The sequence below is a fragment of the Dipodomys merriami genome, unplaced genomic scaffold (assembly GCF_024711535.1).
Source record: "Dipodomys merriami isolate MVZ:Mamm:240054 unplaced genomic scaffold, mDipMer1.0.p SCAF_7, whole genome shotgun sequence".
Lineage (NCBI taxonomy): Eukaryota > Metazoa > Chordata > Mammalia > Rodentia > Heteromyidae > Dipodomys > Dipodomys merriami.
In genome coordinates this window covers 13,949,537-13,964,821 of record NW_027206290.1, presented here as the reverse complement: position 1 = coordinate 13,964,821, position 15,285 = coordinate 13,949,537, and the positions used below count along the sequence as shown (strand labels likewise).

Here is a 15,285-nt window from a genome sequence, read left to right as displayed (position 1 = left end):
CGGAAGGAAAGTCAGAATTATATTAAGTGAAGTAAGCCAGGCCCGAAGAAACATGGGTCCCATGGTTTCCCTTATTTGTAATAACTAGTATATGTCTGAGACAAACAGAAACGGTCAGATAAGTTGATGTTAGGCTAAATAAACCCCAAGATAAGGACTCAAATGTTTTTCCTTTATTGTGATTGTTTCTAACATATTCATAAGATGATTTCTTTGTTGCTTTGTATGTCCCTCCCCCATGGTATAACCCCTGTTTTCACTGTATTTGTTGTTGGTATAATTTGGAGAGGGGAAGGGAAAAAATTGTTTAAATAGGGATACAGGTGGACCCATTGCAACAATGAGATGTACAAGACATTATGTCAGAAAAATGAACTTTACAACTTTAGTAGGGGGTGAGATGAGAGGGCAGGGATGGTAAGGGGAAACAAAGGAGGAGGCAACAATGGTTGATAAGAAATGTACTTATTACCTTGCTCATGTAATTGTAACCCCTCTGTACATTATTTTCACAATAAAAAATTATTAATAAAAAAAGCAGAGTCTTTGTGGAAGAGATGAAATTTAATTCACAGGATCAGCCCATCCACAGACAACTGGAGTTGAGCAATCTGAAAAAAATAATTTTCCCCTTTATTACTCCTGTTATCAGTTAGCCATGTATCATAGTTTATGTCCATGATACCATAAATACAAAGTCACTAAGTTTCAACCAATTAGAAGACTAAATGATAAACACGGACAAAATTATTTTAGTTGTGAGTATATTTAGAGGCTTTTACTATATAAAGAATGGTTCTAATGCAAGAAATGCTATTATAAGTGTTCTCAGCAAGTGTACGTATCTTTACACCAAATCTACTCACAGTCTGTGTGTGTGTGTGTGTGTGTGTGTGTGTGTGCGCGCATGCGTGCGCACACGCGTGCCAGTACTGGGGCTTGAACTTGAGGTGTGAGAGCTGACCCTGAACATTTTTGCTCAACGATAGCGCTCTGTTACTTGAAACACAGCTCCAATTTCAGAATTTTGTTGTTAACTGGAGATAAGAATCTCTTGGATTTTTCCTGCCCAGGCTGGCTTCGAACTGTATTCCTCAGATCTCAGCTTCTGGAGTAGCTATGCTTACAGACATGAGCCACGATGCCCAGCTACAGTCACAGTGCCCAGTCACAATCTTCATAATAAAAAACTAGTCTTTGAAATGCTTGGTAAATATACCGGTTCTGGGTACAAATGAACCCTCCACTTCTGGAAGCTTGGTACGGGCTTCGATTTAGGTCTCCAATACATGTCCAGCGGTTTTTAGTGCCCCTCTGGGAAATACACCATTTGGCATGATCTTGGGAAGAACTGAAATGAGATTGTCGAGAAAGCTTAATGGCTTTGATATTGTAGACATGGTAAGGAAGGGAACAATTTGAAGGGAGTTCTTGCTTCTTCCGCTGCCAGGTTTCTGTTAGCAAATGTGTCTTCAACTGTTGAGCCATCCAAGCTGCAAAGATGTCTAAGGTTCAGAAAGAGAAAATCAGTGAGGTTGATATTTGCACTTCCATAAGTCACTGAAAATAGCCTAAGGGATAGAAATCTTCACTCAGCCCTGATATCACAAACAATATAACATAATTAAGATAATGGATAGGTTAACAGCTCCTAAATCCTAAAGTAATAAGCAAATAAAAGCTACTGTCATCATTAGTTTGATAATGTTGGTATCCACAAATGTCATCTTTTCCACAGATCAAGAGAAAAAAAATGTATTTTTGCCCTGAAAAGAACTTTGGAGATGGATAAGGTCAGTTCTAGGATCTTTATAAATCTGTGCTTAAATGTATTTTCCTGAAATCAATGGGGAAGTTTAAAGAAATGTTTGTGAAGAACTAGTAGAAACTGATTTGGTCAATGATCAGTTGAGAGGCAGTGTGCACAGTGAATTGGGAATGATAAGTTAGAAAGGAAGTAGGGGGAAATGCCAGGTATTCACAATAACTGAGACAAACGTAAATATGTACTACAGTGGTGGCAAAGTCCAACAGGAGAGTTATAAAACATGGTATTTGATGATGAGGTTCATACCATCAAGAAAAGAATCAGATTTAGCAAAATGGAGGAAGTTTTGTCCCTGCGCTGACTGCAGTGTGGTGAGGTGCCGGCCAGGGATCTTGGCTGAGCTGGACCTGGCACACAGGTGAGGCATGTGGACGAGCTCCTGGTGAAAGATGGCTGGAATAGAACAGCTATAGATGTTTGGGTTGCAGACCAACAGCTGAGAATCTGAATTAAAAGAATAAAAAACAGTAAATAAAAGTGGAGAATTTGGGCATAAATGGAAATACCTACTTCTATTATGGCTTTTACTATAGATTAAAAAATCAACACCTTCCCCTTTCCTCTACACATACACAACATTTCCTCTCCCCCAACACCCTTTTTTTTTTGTCGGTCCTGGGCCTGAACTCTGGGCCTGGGCGCTGTCACTCAGTTCTTCAGCTCAAGCTAGCGCTCTACCACTTGAGCCACAGCACCACTTCCGGCTTTTTCTGCTTATGTGGTGCTGAGGAATTGAACCCAGGGCCTCATACATGCAAGGCAAGCACTCTACCACTGAGCCACCTTCCCAGCTCCCAACACTATTTTTTAAAGTTTAGGCAATGCCCTCCAAATGGTTTTTATTATGGTGACTAACACCTATTGAGCCCATATGTAATTCTGTATATTTTACATGTTTTTTTTCTCATTTAATTCTCAGGACAACCTCATTCTTAGGTAGATTCGATTGTTACCATCATCCTCATTGAATAGATAAATGAAGACTTCATGTGACATGTCTACAGTTATAAATTGATGGAGATAACATTCATGTTTATATAATCTGGACTCAGGGGCTGCATGTTTTCCATATCTATTATATATAATACATATATACACACATATATAAAAGTACAAATCCTCATACTAATTATTTAAGCTCAATGAAAGTCAACTCACCAGAATACAAGCCTTATCTCTATGGTACTTAACACTCTAACTAAATATTTAGACTAGAGCTTGACTTAGATGAGAGCTCAGTGACCCTTGTCATAAGATGGGGATTGGATAAGAAACATTTTTTCAACCCCCTATATCTAGAGGCTATTTAGCCTCTAAATCTGCTATTTAGCAGATCTAAGTCTGCTATTTAGCAACTTGCTCATTAAATGGATATCACTATGTTTCTTCCTCCCACACCATAGTTTGCCAGATACAAGTATTTTGGACTATTTGCCCTTAGATCTTAAAAGAGGTTTTCTGCTTCAGAGGTATGATGTTGGCAGTACAGAAGCAACATTTGGGCTGCAAAAATTTAAAAAAAGATGAAATCCATATTTTAAATCCAGTATTTCTTTCTTACACAATACACGCAATTATACTTTGATATACATTTGGTGTATTCTTGTCCCTCATGAAAAATACGGAAGTCTGTAATCAACAGGCCTATACTACTGTTCAGCCTCAATACAGTGGAACTGAGAACCAGTAATGAGCCTTTTCATTGTCTCACTACAGTGGAGCCAGTATTTAGAATCTAAGTATCAAAGGGTCTATGAATAGATTAACAGATAAGATGACATATTTATTAGTACACTTCCCACTTCTTTCTTTAACATTGTTGTCTCCTTTTCATACACTCTTGTATTACCTATTGCTTCATATTGGTTGTACTTGAAAGTTATGCAGATGCCACTTTGCCCATTTCGTTTTCCTGAGGATGGATAATCATAGCCTTCTTCAGGAATTGGAGGAAACCCTGGAATAGAATGAATCAGCCAGAAACCCTGGATTCTGTTCCACAGCAGCAAACCTATCAAAGATACATTTAATGCAGATAAATTAGAAGGGGAATAAAAAGCTTCTTATAAAATGGTAACATTTAAACCTGTTTATGCTTTAGGCTACTGTTTTACTAGGCTAATAATCACAAGGATCATGCTCAATTTTCAAAGACTTAAAAGAAATCAGGCACATATTACAATGCCCATTATTGATAATAAGATACCACAGAAAGGGAGCCAGAGAAGGTGCCCTGGGAAGAGTTAAGATGAATTGCATGTTGAAACTACAAGGAAAATTTGTTTTGGCAGAATGCAAATTTGCTAAATTGGAATTTGTCCTTGTTAAAACTATATAGTCACCTGGCAAGCTTCAGATAGTGTCTTCACTGGGAAGCACAGGAGCTATTTTCAAGTGCCTTCTTAAAAACAGAGGTAAAAGAGACAATATCTCATGAGGAAATATTCTTGCAGCATTGTGTTTTAAGAATCAGATGCTCATTTGTTGAAGAGTTACCTGATTCTACAGGTAAGATAAAAGAGTGAGAGCAAGAAAAAGAGAGAGACTGGAAGTCATGCTAAACTATCCTTGTTAATAATGTTTAGCAAAACTCTCCAGAGCATATTAAAATGAAAACCAGAAAGGAAAGAAAACAGAAAGGTTTTCATCATATTGCAATGGCAAAAAGAGCTTTATCCATCAGGTGTCTGACTATTTTTGTGCTTAAAAATGTATCAGCATAGGTTTGGTATGCTAACTAGTCTTCTCAGTTTGCATATAACATGCACACCTAAAATCTATTCATGTTTGCGTCATTGTCAGAGTGGAAGCCAAATGCCCACTAATCATTTCCTTTTCAAAGAGAAATGCCTCAAAAATGCATACTGTTGGGTAGAAATAGGATCAATACCTATGTCACCATGGAAAATTTTGAAAGTTCTGTTGCCTAACAGATCTGGATAACCTTCAAATACTCCCCTCTGCCCACATGAATGTGTTCTTTTAGCTGGACTCCCAAATCCCAGTATGAATGCCACAGATGTTAGGGTATCTATTGTTAAAAAGATCCACCCTCCCCAACCCCCAACTTCACATTAAACCTTGTTTTCTTTTTCCCAAACCCTTGCAGCAACTATTAGAGTAGAGTAGAAATGTGGAGAGGGGTTTCTTGAGGAGATATTAGAGAGATACAGCATTTTATAAAAATGGTTATATGTAAATAGGACCATCAGGAGGAGAATTTGACTAAATCAAAATTTCAATTCCCATGACTTTTGACAGCCATTACAAATTACATTCTTAATCATGGGTTGTATATCAACAGTCTAAAGACCAAATGGAGCTTGTAGATAAGTTTTATTAGGTCTGCATTATATTTTTTTTATTAAATACAACTCACATGTGTTTTATTATACCCTTAAAATATACAAGAATCTTGATGTACTGAAAGACTGCAAATAAGTACAGTATTCAAGCAGTCACTATTTCTATGTACATGCTCATTAATGCTTCCAAAACCCCACAAAATCATCAAATAGATCAAAATACTGTTCTGTGTTTTCACACTTTATATTCAGAAAAGCCAGCTGATAATTTACAATGTCATCAAGTTTCCAGTTTCACAATACAAAAAGGATAAAATAAAATTGAGTTTTATTTTGATGTAATTTATGGAACTTTAGCCAGACCCATAAGACTGCCTATATAAGTGAAATCATTTTTACTGTGACAGTTAAAGTAAATACAGAACCACATGAAGTGTTATTTAAAAGTTTACATGCCAGCCTTTTCTCTTTTATTACTTAAAAAGTAGTCTTCAATTTGGCAGGATGTTGCTTCTCTTTCCAAATAGTGACCAGTTCCAAACATGCTACTTGAAATCTTAATAAGACCTAAAGGCTTAAGTCATTTCAATCTCATTTAACACAGAAATGCCTTCCAAGAGACTTACAGATATTTAACTTAAGAGTAACAAGGAAATTTTTGATACTTCATTTTTTTTAAACCTAAAAATTAAAGTGACAACAACAAAAATCCCCTACTCTAGTGTAACTGAGTGACATGAGTATTCCATCTGAAGTAGTGGCCTGCATTTTTAAAACTTTGATTTCAACCTTTAAAAGTTGGGGTGAATTTCCACAGACTAATTCCAATAGCGTCTGAAAACTGTATCCAGATAAGACAAGGTGAGAAGTAACTTCTCCCTTTAGACATTGCATGCAACTTCTAGGTACCTGCAGTTTAGTCTACCTGATCACTTTACTTGCTTGCTCCTTGAAGGCACTTGAATTTGGAACCTTATAAAGATTATTTATTGTCACAGATAGCTACTCATGACATGGTCACTTGAAAAACAATTAGAAAGTAGTAATTATGTTTTAGCATAAGTATTTTAGAAAAGTAGGGAAAAGTTTACATGTGTTTATGTAGTATTTTGAATTTTTCTATTATGTGCATTTATATAGGCATAATTTAAAGAGACAATGACAAAGATTACTATAATAAAAGGTACTATATTTAATAATATGCAACAAAATTGCTGTTATATAAAAACCTAAAACACTTTTTCAAAAAGTTTTATTTTAAATGGAGCTGCACATTGTGAAGCGTGAATTTTTATTTACTGTAGATTATAACCCAAAAGACCTAACTGAAAGGTGAATGTACATATTAAACATACACATACACATAAATACATACATGTGCTCTCTTTCTCCCTCTTTCCTTCTTTCTCTCTCTCTCTCTTCCTTCCTTCCTTCCTTCCTTCCTTCCTTCCTTCCTTCCTTCCTTCCTTCCTTCCTTCCTTCCTTCCTTCCTTCCTTCCTTCCTTCCTTCCTTCCTTCCTTCCTCTCCCCGGTTGGCCATGCCCTGCTCAAAAGAGACCCCCGCCAGCTCCCCCTGCAAGCGGGCTCGACCTGCTAAGGAGGGCGACATGCGGCTGCGCTTTGTGAGGCTCTCCGAGCACGCCACGACCCCGACCCGGGGGTCGGCGCGCGCCGCAGGCTACGACCTGTACAGTGCTTATGATTATACAATACCACCTATGGAGAAAGCCCTTGTGAAGACGGACATTCAGATAGCTCTTCCTTCTGGGTGCTATGGAAGAGTAGCTCCACGTTCTGGCTTGGCTGCAAAACACTTCATTGATGTAGGAGCTGGTGTCATAGATGAAGATTATAGGGGAAATGTTGGTGTTATCTTGTTCAATTTTGGCAAAGAGAAGTTTGAAGTGAAAAAGGGTGATCGAATTGCTCAGCTCATTTGTGAGCAGATTTTTTATCCAGAAATTGAAGAAGTTCAAGTCTTGGATGATACTGAAAGGGGTTCAGGAGGTTTTGGTTCTACTGGAAAGAATTAAAATTTGGGCCAAGAATAGAAAATGAAAAGGCATACTTTTTATTAAAAAATAATAGGTTTTGCGTCAAGTGTTTTTGATGTTTTGCACCATAGTAAACTTAATAGTTTTAACTTGTAAAAAATAGTTTATTTTCTTAATGTTAGAAGGAAAGGTTACTTCTGTCGGGATTATATGGAAACTTATTTTGTGTTTCTGAAATTGCTAGTATGAAAATCTATCTGCTTTGTGAATACTTGACAAGTTTTAAAAAATCAGATGTACAATTTAATTCAATAAAGAGTATCTCGGTTCTGCTTTAAAAAAAAATACATACATGTATATAATATAGATTTGTTGGTGTCTGTGTGTACACACACATATGTGACTGTATCGAATATAAATAAATATTAGTTGGTATTCAAGTAGTTTGTACATAGGATTTTGCTCATAAACATATTAAAAAATAAAATAGGATTCTGAAAAGGGCATTTATTCCAAGTCAATTTATATAATTACCTTACCCCACTTGTTATACAGAAATTACCCATTTTAATAAGTCAAAAATCTCTTGAAGACAAAGGCTATATTTTTGCCGAACATAATGATCAAGATAAAAGACTTAAAAACTGTTGATTGCTAATAAGCAGAAGAAACCAAGAACCATAGTCATACCTTTGGTGTGTCCATACTTTCTGCTGTAATTCATAGATTTTGGGACCCCATCATTGTATATGAGATAGGCTGTGTTATTAGTCTATAGGAAAATATTAGGATTATAATGACATAAATAAGGACATAAATTAAAAAAATGACTCACAAGTCATTACAATACTTCAATCAGCTGCCCAGCCATCAATATAGAACTTTCACTGATACCCATGAAAAGACAATCATCCTCCTATATCATAATGAATTCTACGACCTGCACAATTGAAGGGGAGGGTAAGCTATGCTCAAACATGCTTGCTTTTGAGTCATGTGACTGGTGCTTTATGCATTATATTCTATGTGAGGGCAATATTGCTATTTTTCTGGGTTGATTAGAAAACAAGTATATGTATATTCCTGTATATGATACAGGAGTACTGAATAGTTTATTCAGGAAATGAAATAGGAATAATTAAGAATTACACTTGGAGTTTGTTTCTATTTATATTACAGGCACAGCAATGCAACAATCAGGATCAGATTTCTACTATTTTGTTCTTCTCTGAATAGGTATAGCTTGTATTTAACCAGGGCTCTCATTAACCTCTTCCTCTCTGATATAGGAGTTTTCCCCCTTTTAAGCCATTTCTTAAAGTACCACTACTTTTCTAACATGGCATTTCCTTTCTTAGAAAAAGTGATGAAAACTAACGGGTAGCATTGGATTTCCTCTGATAAGGCAAAATGTGAGTCAATTCTCCAAACATCTAAATCCCTAATGCATAATAAGGTTATTATTTTGAGCATCTCTGTATGTTTTAGAAACTTGTTTGAATTTGTTCTGGGTATTTCTATTCCATTTGTGTCATGATTCAGGCAGTGACTTTTATCAAAGCTAACAATGTTGATATTTTTAAAACAATCTCAGTAAAATAATTAAAATAGGAAAAATCAATGACGAGTCTTTTGCAGTTACATAATTATCAGATGGAATTTAAAAGCATTTTAAAGATGTGCAGCATAGTGAGTAGCATTCCTGGCTACTGTATTTGATCATATCCAGTAAAGTATGCTATTTTCATACACTTGTTTTCCAATCATTAATCATGGAGACAGAATGACATGTGTAGCATCTTTCTCTGAAGAAATCTGATAATTATCCAAGAAGCAGACCCTGAATGTGGTAAGAGGCCATTTGTGTGCCTTTGGACGCAATGTGAAAGGATTCTGGGAAGATCTGGTCAGGAACTTTTTCTTTTCTCTTTCAACACATTAAGTTTATTTTTCTAACCAAGAATATAATAGCCAACTCAGGTTAAAAGGGTTGTAGACTTCCATGTTCGGAGAAGTTACTGATAAATGAAAAATCTCACAGACTTGACAATATACAAGCCCAGTGATACCACTGAACTGGTGTCAAGTGAACCAACAATTTGGCATTACCGTAGATTATGGGGACATATTTTCTTAGGTCCTAGGTTGATTCAGTGAGTTATCCTGGGCTAGTTTGGAATTAGTTTTCTTCAAGTAACTGGGATTGGGGGTAGAGTGGGTGAATAAAAAAAAATTTCCCTAAAAGGACCTTGAAAAGCTATAGAATCTGTTTAATATACTTCGTATGATTCAAATAAATGACAACTGAAACGTACCTTGGAGCCATATGCTTCATATAGCTGTTGTAAGGTCCTTCCCAATGCACTTCTGTTGGTATTCATTAGTTGCTCACTCCGTCTCCATCTTCTAATTGTGGAGTCTAGGTACAGATACTCTAGCCCAGTTTCTCCACCTTCCTTGTCTTGTCCTTTAGGTACCTTATAAAAGATAAACCTAACAAGGAAAATAGGCATGGATTACTATCCCTTACTAACCGATTTCTTAGTTACAGGGTTATTGTGTTGAACACTTGTAATCTGCTCATATTCCAGAGAAGGAATCCAAGGAAAGGACTTTCTCTAGGCCTCTTACCCTGCCTTTTCCTTTCCTCCTGGACTAGAGATACGAGTCTGAGCGGGATATGTTCTACGACATTATTTGCTTGGAAGCTTGAATTACTGAAGTAGAAGTCCATGTACATTGAGAGCAACTTACTCTATTTCCTTTGTCCTAATAGTTGCAGTAAGGAGAAGGCTAAGGGCTATACTGGGACTAGAGAACTAGTCTTGGACTCTCTTCTGCCACAATAACTTTCTGTCCCACATCTTTGCAGCTGGCCAGCTGAATATATGGTGTATATCTGTGGGCTTTAAGAGAGGTGGAGGATCCCTTGAACCTCTGGCCTAAGCCATCTTCAGCTAACTTTTCCAAAATGTTCTGCATTGATTATTTGGGCATAAGATCGACTTAGTTGGCTATTTCTTTCCTTTTCTGTTTTTTCCTATTTGAATACCTCTATTGATTATCTTACAGGAAGGACAGGTGAGCCACAGAGTGAACAGGCAGTCTTGGATCCATGAGCTCAGGGAGTCTCAATGTACTTTATTCACATTTGAGTTGGATTTTTCTTGTGTGTGTGTGTGTGTGTGTGTGTGTGTGTGTGTGTTCAGTTCTGGGGCTTGAACTCTGAGACTAGATGCTTTCCCTAAACTTTTGTGCTCAAGGCTAGTGATCTACCACTTGAGCCACAGCTCTACTTCTGGCTTTTGGCATTTAATTGAGATAAGAATCTCACAGAGTTTCCTGCCCAAGAAGTCTTAAGACCTCAATCCTTAGATCTCAGCTTCCTGAGTAGCTAGGATTACAAGATGAGCCACCAGCGCCCATCTAGATCATTCTCTGCTGTGGAAGCTGTCCTGTGTACTACAAGATCTCAGCTATTCACTCTAGGTACCAATAGTATTCCAAAATTACAACAATAGAAAATATCTCTAAACCATGTCAAAATCCCCCAAGGGCAAAATTGCCCTAATTTGAGAATCACTGATCTAGCCGAATATTCTCTAGTAACATGAATCCTACAATTAACCCCTAAAATCGCAGTGAACTAAATATTATAATACACATACTGTCTGCTCCTAAGAGCTTCATACTCACTATTTTCTTCAGTCATATGCTTCTATTTGAACATACCTGTTCCTGTCCTCCTCTTCTCAGTCACAGACCCAAGTCCTTGCATGTGGCAGGCAACAGGCAATTATTCTTTGTTGCTGATATGATGGCCTCTGCACTTGAACTTTTTTTTTTTTAGTAATTTGTAGCTGCTAAGCATCAAGTTGCTTATATTCTCTGACATATGTATGGCCAATGAATATACATATATATATTCAATTGTAGCAAAAACAAATTTTGTGATGGACATCGTAGTATTCACCTCTAATCTCAACAGTTAGGAGCTAGAGGTAGGAGGATTGTGAGTTCCAGGCCAGTCTGGGCTACAATGTGAGACTTTGTCTCAAGGAAATAAATGACTTATAAAGCACTTTTGGTAGCCAACCAGTGAAGGATTGGAGGATTATTAATGTGTTATGGCAGTACTCTTAAACACTTTTTGAAGGTGACCATCTTCAATTATATTTATCTTTTTCTAGTCCAGACTTCTATGTTGAGGTCCAGATAAACTCAAACAAAAAGATATTCCAGAAACTTCCGAATCTATATTTTAGAGTCAAGTTTGCAACATTTTGCTACAAATCTTCTCATCCCATTCTACTAGAGAAATAGCTACACAGACACATAAACCAGAAACTTAAGTCTTTCTTATTATTCTTTCTTCACTCCATCTGCCTGTCCCCTATTAAGTCTTTCAAGAATGACTTTTTCTGTGTTTTCACTACCCCCTGTTTAACTCAAATCTTCCTATTGTCTTACATGTGATACTGCAAAACTCCTATTGCTGTCTGTAACTATAGACTGGTTCCCTTCCATCCACCATTCATAGTGCTGCCAATGGGCATCCTAAAATGTGAAGCTGACAAGTTCTCACCTCTCATTCAAAGCCTTTCATTAGCTCCCTGTTGTAAGTTCAAACCCCAAAGCTCAGCCCAGGAAGTTCCTTACCATCCAGATCTTCTTCTTCTTTTAATTTGAGCATATTTTTAAATTAACTTAGTTTTAAATGATCATTAAGTAATTGTACAAGTGGGTTTCAATTCAACATGTCAGTTTGTGAACACAATGCACCTTGATGGATGCCATCCCTTTCATCATTCTCTCTATCTCTCCCAACCTCATCCATACCCTCAATTTACCTAGTTACATTTTCACATGTATCCATTGACTATTAGGACTGTAGTCATCAGACTTCATCTCTCAATTGGTCTATTCCATTCTCCCAGACTATAACACTCTCCTCCCCTAACATATGTTCCAGCTTCCTAGTTAACCACTTAGTAAACTGTTGCACTTTACAACCACCCATTTACATTCTCTCTCACCTGCAATACTGCCAAAGTCCTATTGCTGTCTGTGACTGTTAAAATGTACATTAGTTGTTTAAAGAAGTTACACCATTGGAGTCCTCCCCTGCATATACCACATGTTTGTGTAGATATGCATATGACCTTGTACATGTATATATATATATATATATATATATATATATATATATATATATATATATATATATATATATATATATATAAACAATTTAGGTCTAAATTCTAGCTATGGGAGAAAGCATACATCTTTGTCCCTCTGAGCTTGACTTAACTTGATTTTTTTTCTAGGTTCATCCATTTCCCTGCAAGTGACATAGTATCAATCTTCCTGATGCATGAGTAACCCTCTGATTCTGACCTTCCTTTTTAACCTTACCTCCTGTTATTTCTGCACATTTTCCCAAAGTTTTAGCAGCTCCCAACTTTGCATTTTGCCTCTGTACTACCTTTTTGATCTTTATTAGCCTGAGATGGTTTTACATCTTCTTCTTTTTTTCTGACTTCCTTCTTGTTCTTACAATTTAGTTCAAAAACTACTTCCTTAGAGAAGTCATCTGGATAATATGCTCCCTTATTTCTCTACCTATACCTTTCTGATACAGCTGTAAGATCCTTCAGGGTAAGAACTCTGTTTTGTTCACATTGTATCTTCAAAACTCAGCACAGGCCCAGGCAGGAGTGCAGGAAGTGCTGACAGACTGAGTGAACAGATCTGTGTTCTCTAGCCGGAAGGTCACACAGACCTTGGTGCCAGCCATCATGACAATATTAAACACCTTAATTAAAGAGCAGAAAAGTGACCAAAGCTATAGGAGAAGCCATGGATATAATGCAACTCTGATTGGTCTCTTTACTACCGTACAAGTGGCAAGTGAGCTCCCAGCCACTCCAACAACTAACTGCCTGTACTGACCAACAAACCAAGGTTAACCAAACAGCGCTGTGCGTCATCATGCCCTCCTTCTTCATAAGAAGAGCACGCATCAGCTTCAGAAGAAAAGTCATCCGCCAGTCTCAGAAAGGATGTTGAAAGGGTACAGTTAGGAAAAACCATATGTAAATAAAAGAAATTGCCAGCTGTCAGAAGTTGTCAGTGCAGTCCCACTCTGAGCCCACAGCTGTGTCCTGCTGAGAATGGCCAATGACATCCCCAGATAGCTGCTCAATACTTTCTCAGGGACAATAGAAGCAGATCCCTGTCTGGAAACTGAGCCCATTGTCACACTTCAAGCCTCTTTCCTTCTAAAGTCAGGAGGTGACAGGAAAGTTTTCCTTAAGGACATCACAGCCAGCCAGATAGCCTCCAACACTCTGGCTTTCATTCTGCATGAATCAATCTTTACATTGCATTTACCTACCAATCTACATCTTCACCTTCTTCATTTCTGCACGATATTGTTGATGCCTCCAGGATTCCAAACAGGCTAAGAAAGAGCAAAACCAGAGTTGTCTTTACAAGTCTTGCTCTCATTTTTCTGTTACCCTTATTCCATGTCACAGCAGGGAACTTTCCCCATAGGTTGTGGAGTCTAAGCTTTAAATCTCTCTCAGGTTGGGCTGGCTCCAACATTTGACTCTATTCAACTCTGCAGTTCTCAGTTCAGGCACTTTCAGAGTAGATGAATCCCATGTAAACATGTGATTCTGTCACAACACCCAGCGTGACTCTAAAGCCCTTTGTGCTCAATTGTTGGCTCGTTTGCAAAAATCATCAAAAAGTTCTAAGAGGAAAAATGGAGAAAAAATATGTATATCATATATAACCTCTCTACATATACTGCATACATATTCCACTTAAATATATGCAATACATTTTAGTGTACTTTGTATATTATATAGTATAATTTACTGTATATGTTACAGTATAGTATATAGTATAGTACATGTACAACATACTATATGCCATATGTATAATATATATACTATATATAGCATATATATAGTACTTAGTATACAATATACTGCATCTACTATAGCATATGTAGTAAAATATACTATATAAATCCATATATATGTATCCATACTTATTAACTCTTCAGTTTGGAGTGTGTGAAGTTCAGTAAGAAGGGAAACTCTGTTGATGAACAGATGTTGAATGTTTTTCTCTTCTGAGTGAAGGTAAATGCATGTGGTTTGTACATTAAGTAGAAATGACAAAACTGTGTGCCTTAGTAATAGGATCCTTAGTAATAGTTAGGATCACCTATAATGATCTGTTAAGGACATATTGTTAAACAATGCTTTAAAGGCATGTTTCAAAGTAAGAGTAATTAAAGTGGATTTTATAAAAAATGCTGACGTATCTTCTCCACCTCCCTGATTTTGGCCACTCAGTATAGAGCTTTGATGTAAAAAGCCCTTGAGTCTGTCTTATTGGCTATTGTGCAACCAAGTAAACAAATAAATTGACCACCTTCTCTTCAGGTTAGGTAAAAAAGCTGACAGACATCTGCTTTTCCTATCCTCTTTTTTCTCATTCTTGAAAAGAAATCTGAAGTCAAACGCCAAGGGAAAATGGCCCATTTCCATAACAACTGTAAAATGGTAAGATTCATTCATTCTTTGGGGAAGAAGAAGGAGTAGATACTTGAAAAGAATTTGTTTAAATTCATGGTGCTCTTAAATCAATTGTTAGCTCTCAAAATAAATAGCAGTTAACTCCCTGTCTGGAAATTATGATGACTCTAATCTATCCTTGTGATTATGGCAAGAGATCCAAGTCTTTTAGGGGATTCAAACCAAACCAAATCCTTGCAAATCAGTCTACTTCTCTGGCCCAGCTATGATTCTCAGAATCTGGTGGGAAAGGGAGGGCTCATGGATCTATTTGTCCTAAGACCAAGTGTTGGTAGGAAGATTCTGGGCTATGTGTACATTTCACTGTATCTTCATATCTGTGAGATTTTTCTCACAACTGTCAAATCAGAATCATTCTGATTGAATTCAGAAATCAGGCATCTATGGGTATTTAATGAGCTCATTGTTGGTGTTGCAGCACTTTGTTTTTGTCTTGTTTTGCCAGTAGTCACGCTCTTTCACTCTACCTGCACTTTTTTGCTCAGGATTGGTGGTCTGCCACATTGCCACATTGCCACTTTCAGCTTTTTGGCGGTTTATTG

The 15,285-nt window shown here is 37.1% G+C and overlaps 3 protein-coding genes across 4 annotated transcripts in view; 2 read left to right on the top strand and 1 right to left on the bottom strand.

Annotated features, from left to right (window-relative positions):
• Window positions 1-212: 212 nt before the first annotated feature.
• Window positions 213-13,761, bottom strand: Dnase2b (deoxyribonuclease 2 beta). 2 transcript variants are annotated; one of them, XM_070006731.1, is made up of 6 exons: window positions 13,525-13,761; window positions 9,443-9,620; window positions 7,818-7,899; window positions 3,678-3,839; window positions 2,075-2,272; window positions 213-1,505 (listed from the first exon to the last, which is right to left on the bottom strand). In XM_070006731.1, the coding sequence occupies exons 1-6, from the start codon at window positions 13,734-13,736 to the stop codon at window positions 1,156-1,158; spliced, it is 1,182 nt and encodes a 393-aa protein (XP_069862832.1). In that variant the 5' UTR covers window positions 13,737-13,761; the 3' UTR covers window positions 213-1,155. The 2 variants fall into 2 exon arrangements, with proteins under 2 accessions (XP_069862832.1, XP_069862833.1); XM_070006732.1 differs by having other exon boundaries at window positions 3,678-3,785.
• On the top strand, window positions 6,520-7,233 carry LOC138816710 (deoxyuridine 5'-triphosphate nucleotidohydrolase, mitochondrial-like). Its single transcript, XM_070006730.1, has one exon. It carries the CDS (start codon window positions 6,672-6,674, stop codon window positions 7,164-7,166), a length of 495 nt encoding a protein of 164 aa, XP_069862831.1. The 5' UTR covers window positions 6,520-6,671; the 3' UTR covers window positions 7,167-7,233.
• Window positions 13,762-14,579: 818 nt separating the features above from the next.
• Window positions 14,580-15,285, top strand: part of LOC138817052 (uricase) — a 39,423-nt gene continuing 38,717 nt past the window's right edge. Inside the window, exon 1 of the mRNA XM_070007453.1 lies at window positions 14,580-14,710. Coding sequence (XP_069863554.1) covers window positions 14,681-14,710 — 30 coding nt within the window. The 5' untranslated portion in view covers window positions 14,580-14,680. The remainder of the gene's footprint in view (window positions 14,711-15,285) is intronic.

Bases quoted from the DNA above. Each gene is read 5' to 3' on its own strand.
- LOC138816710 (XM_070006730.1), top strand. From the start codon at position 6,672: ATGCCCTGCTCAAAAGAGACCCCCGCCAGCTCCCCCTGCAAGCGGGCT.
- Dnase2b (XM_070006731.1), bottom strand. From the start codon at position 13,736: ATGTTGGAGCCAGCCCAACCTGAGAGAGATTTAAAGCTTAGACTCCAC. The intron at 7,900-9,442 runs GTACGTTTCAGT...ATTTTCCTATAG, and splicing joins ATGAAGCATATGGCTCCAAG to ACTAATAACACAGCCTATCT. The intron at 2,273-3,677 runs GTAATACAAGAG...CTTTTAATTCAG, and splicing joins CAACCAATATGAAGCAATAG to ATTCTCAGCTGTTGGTCTGC.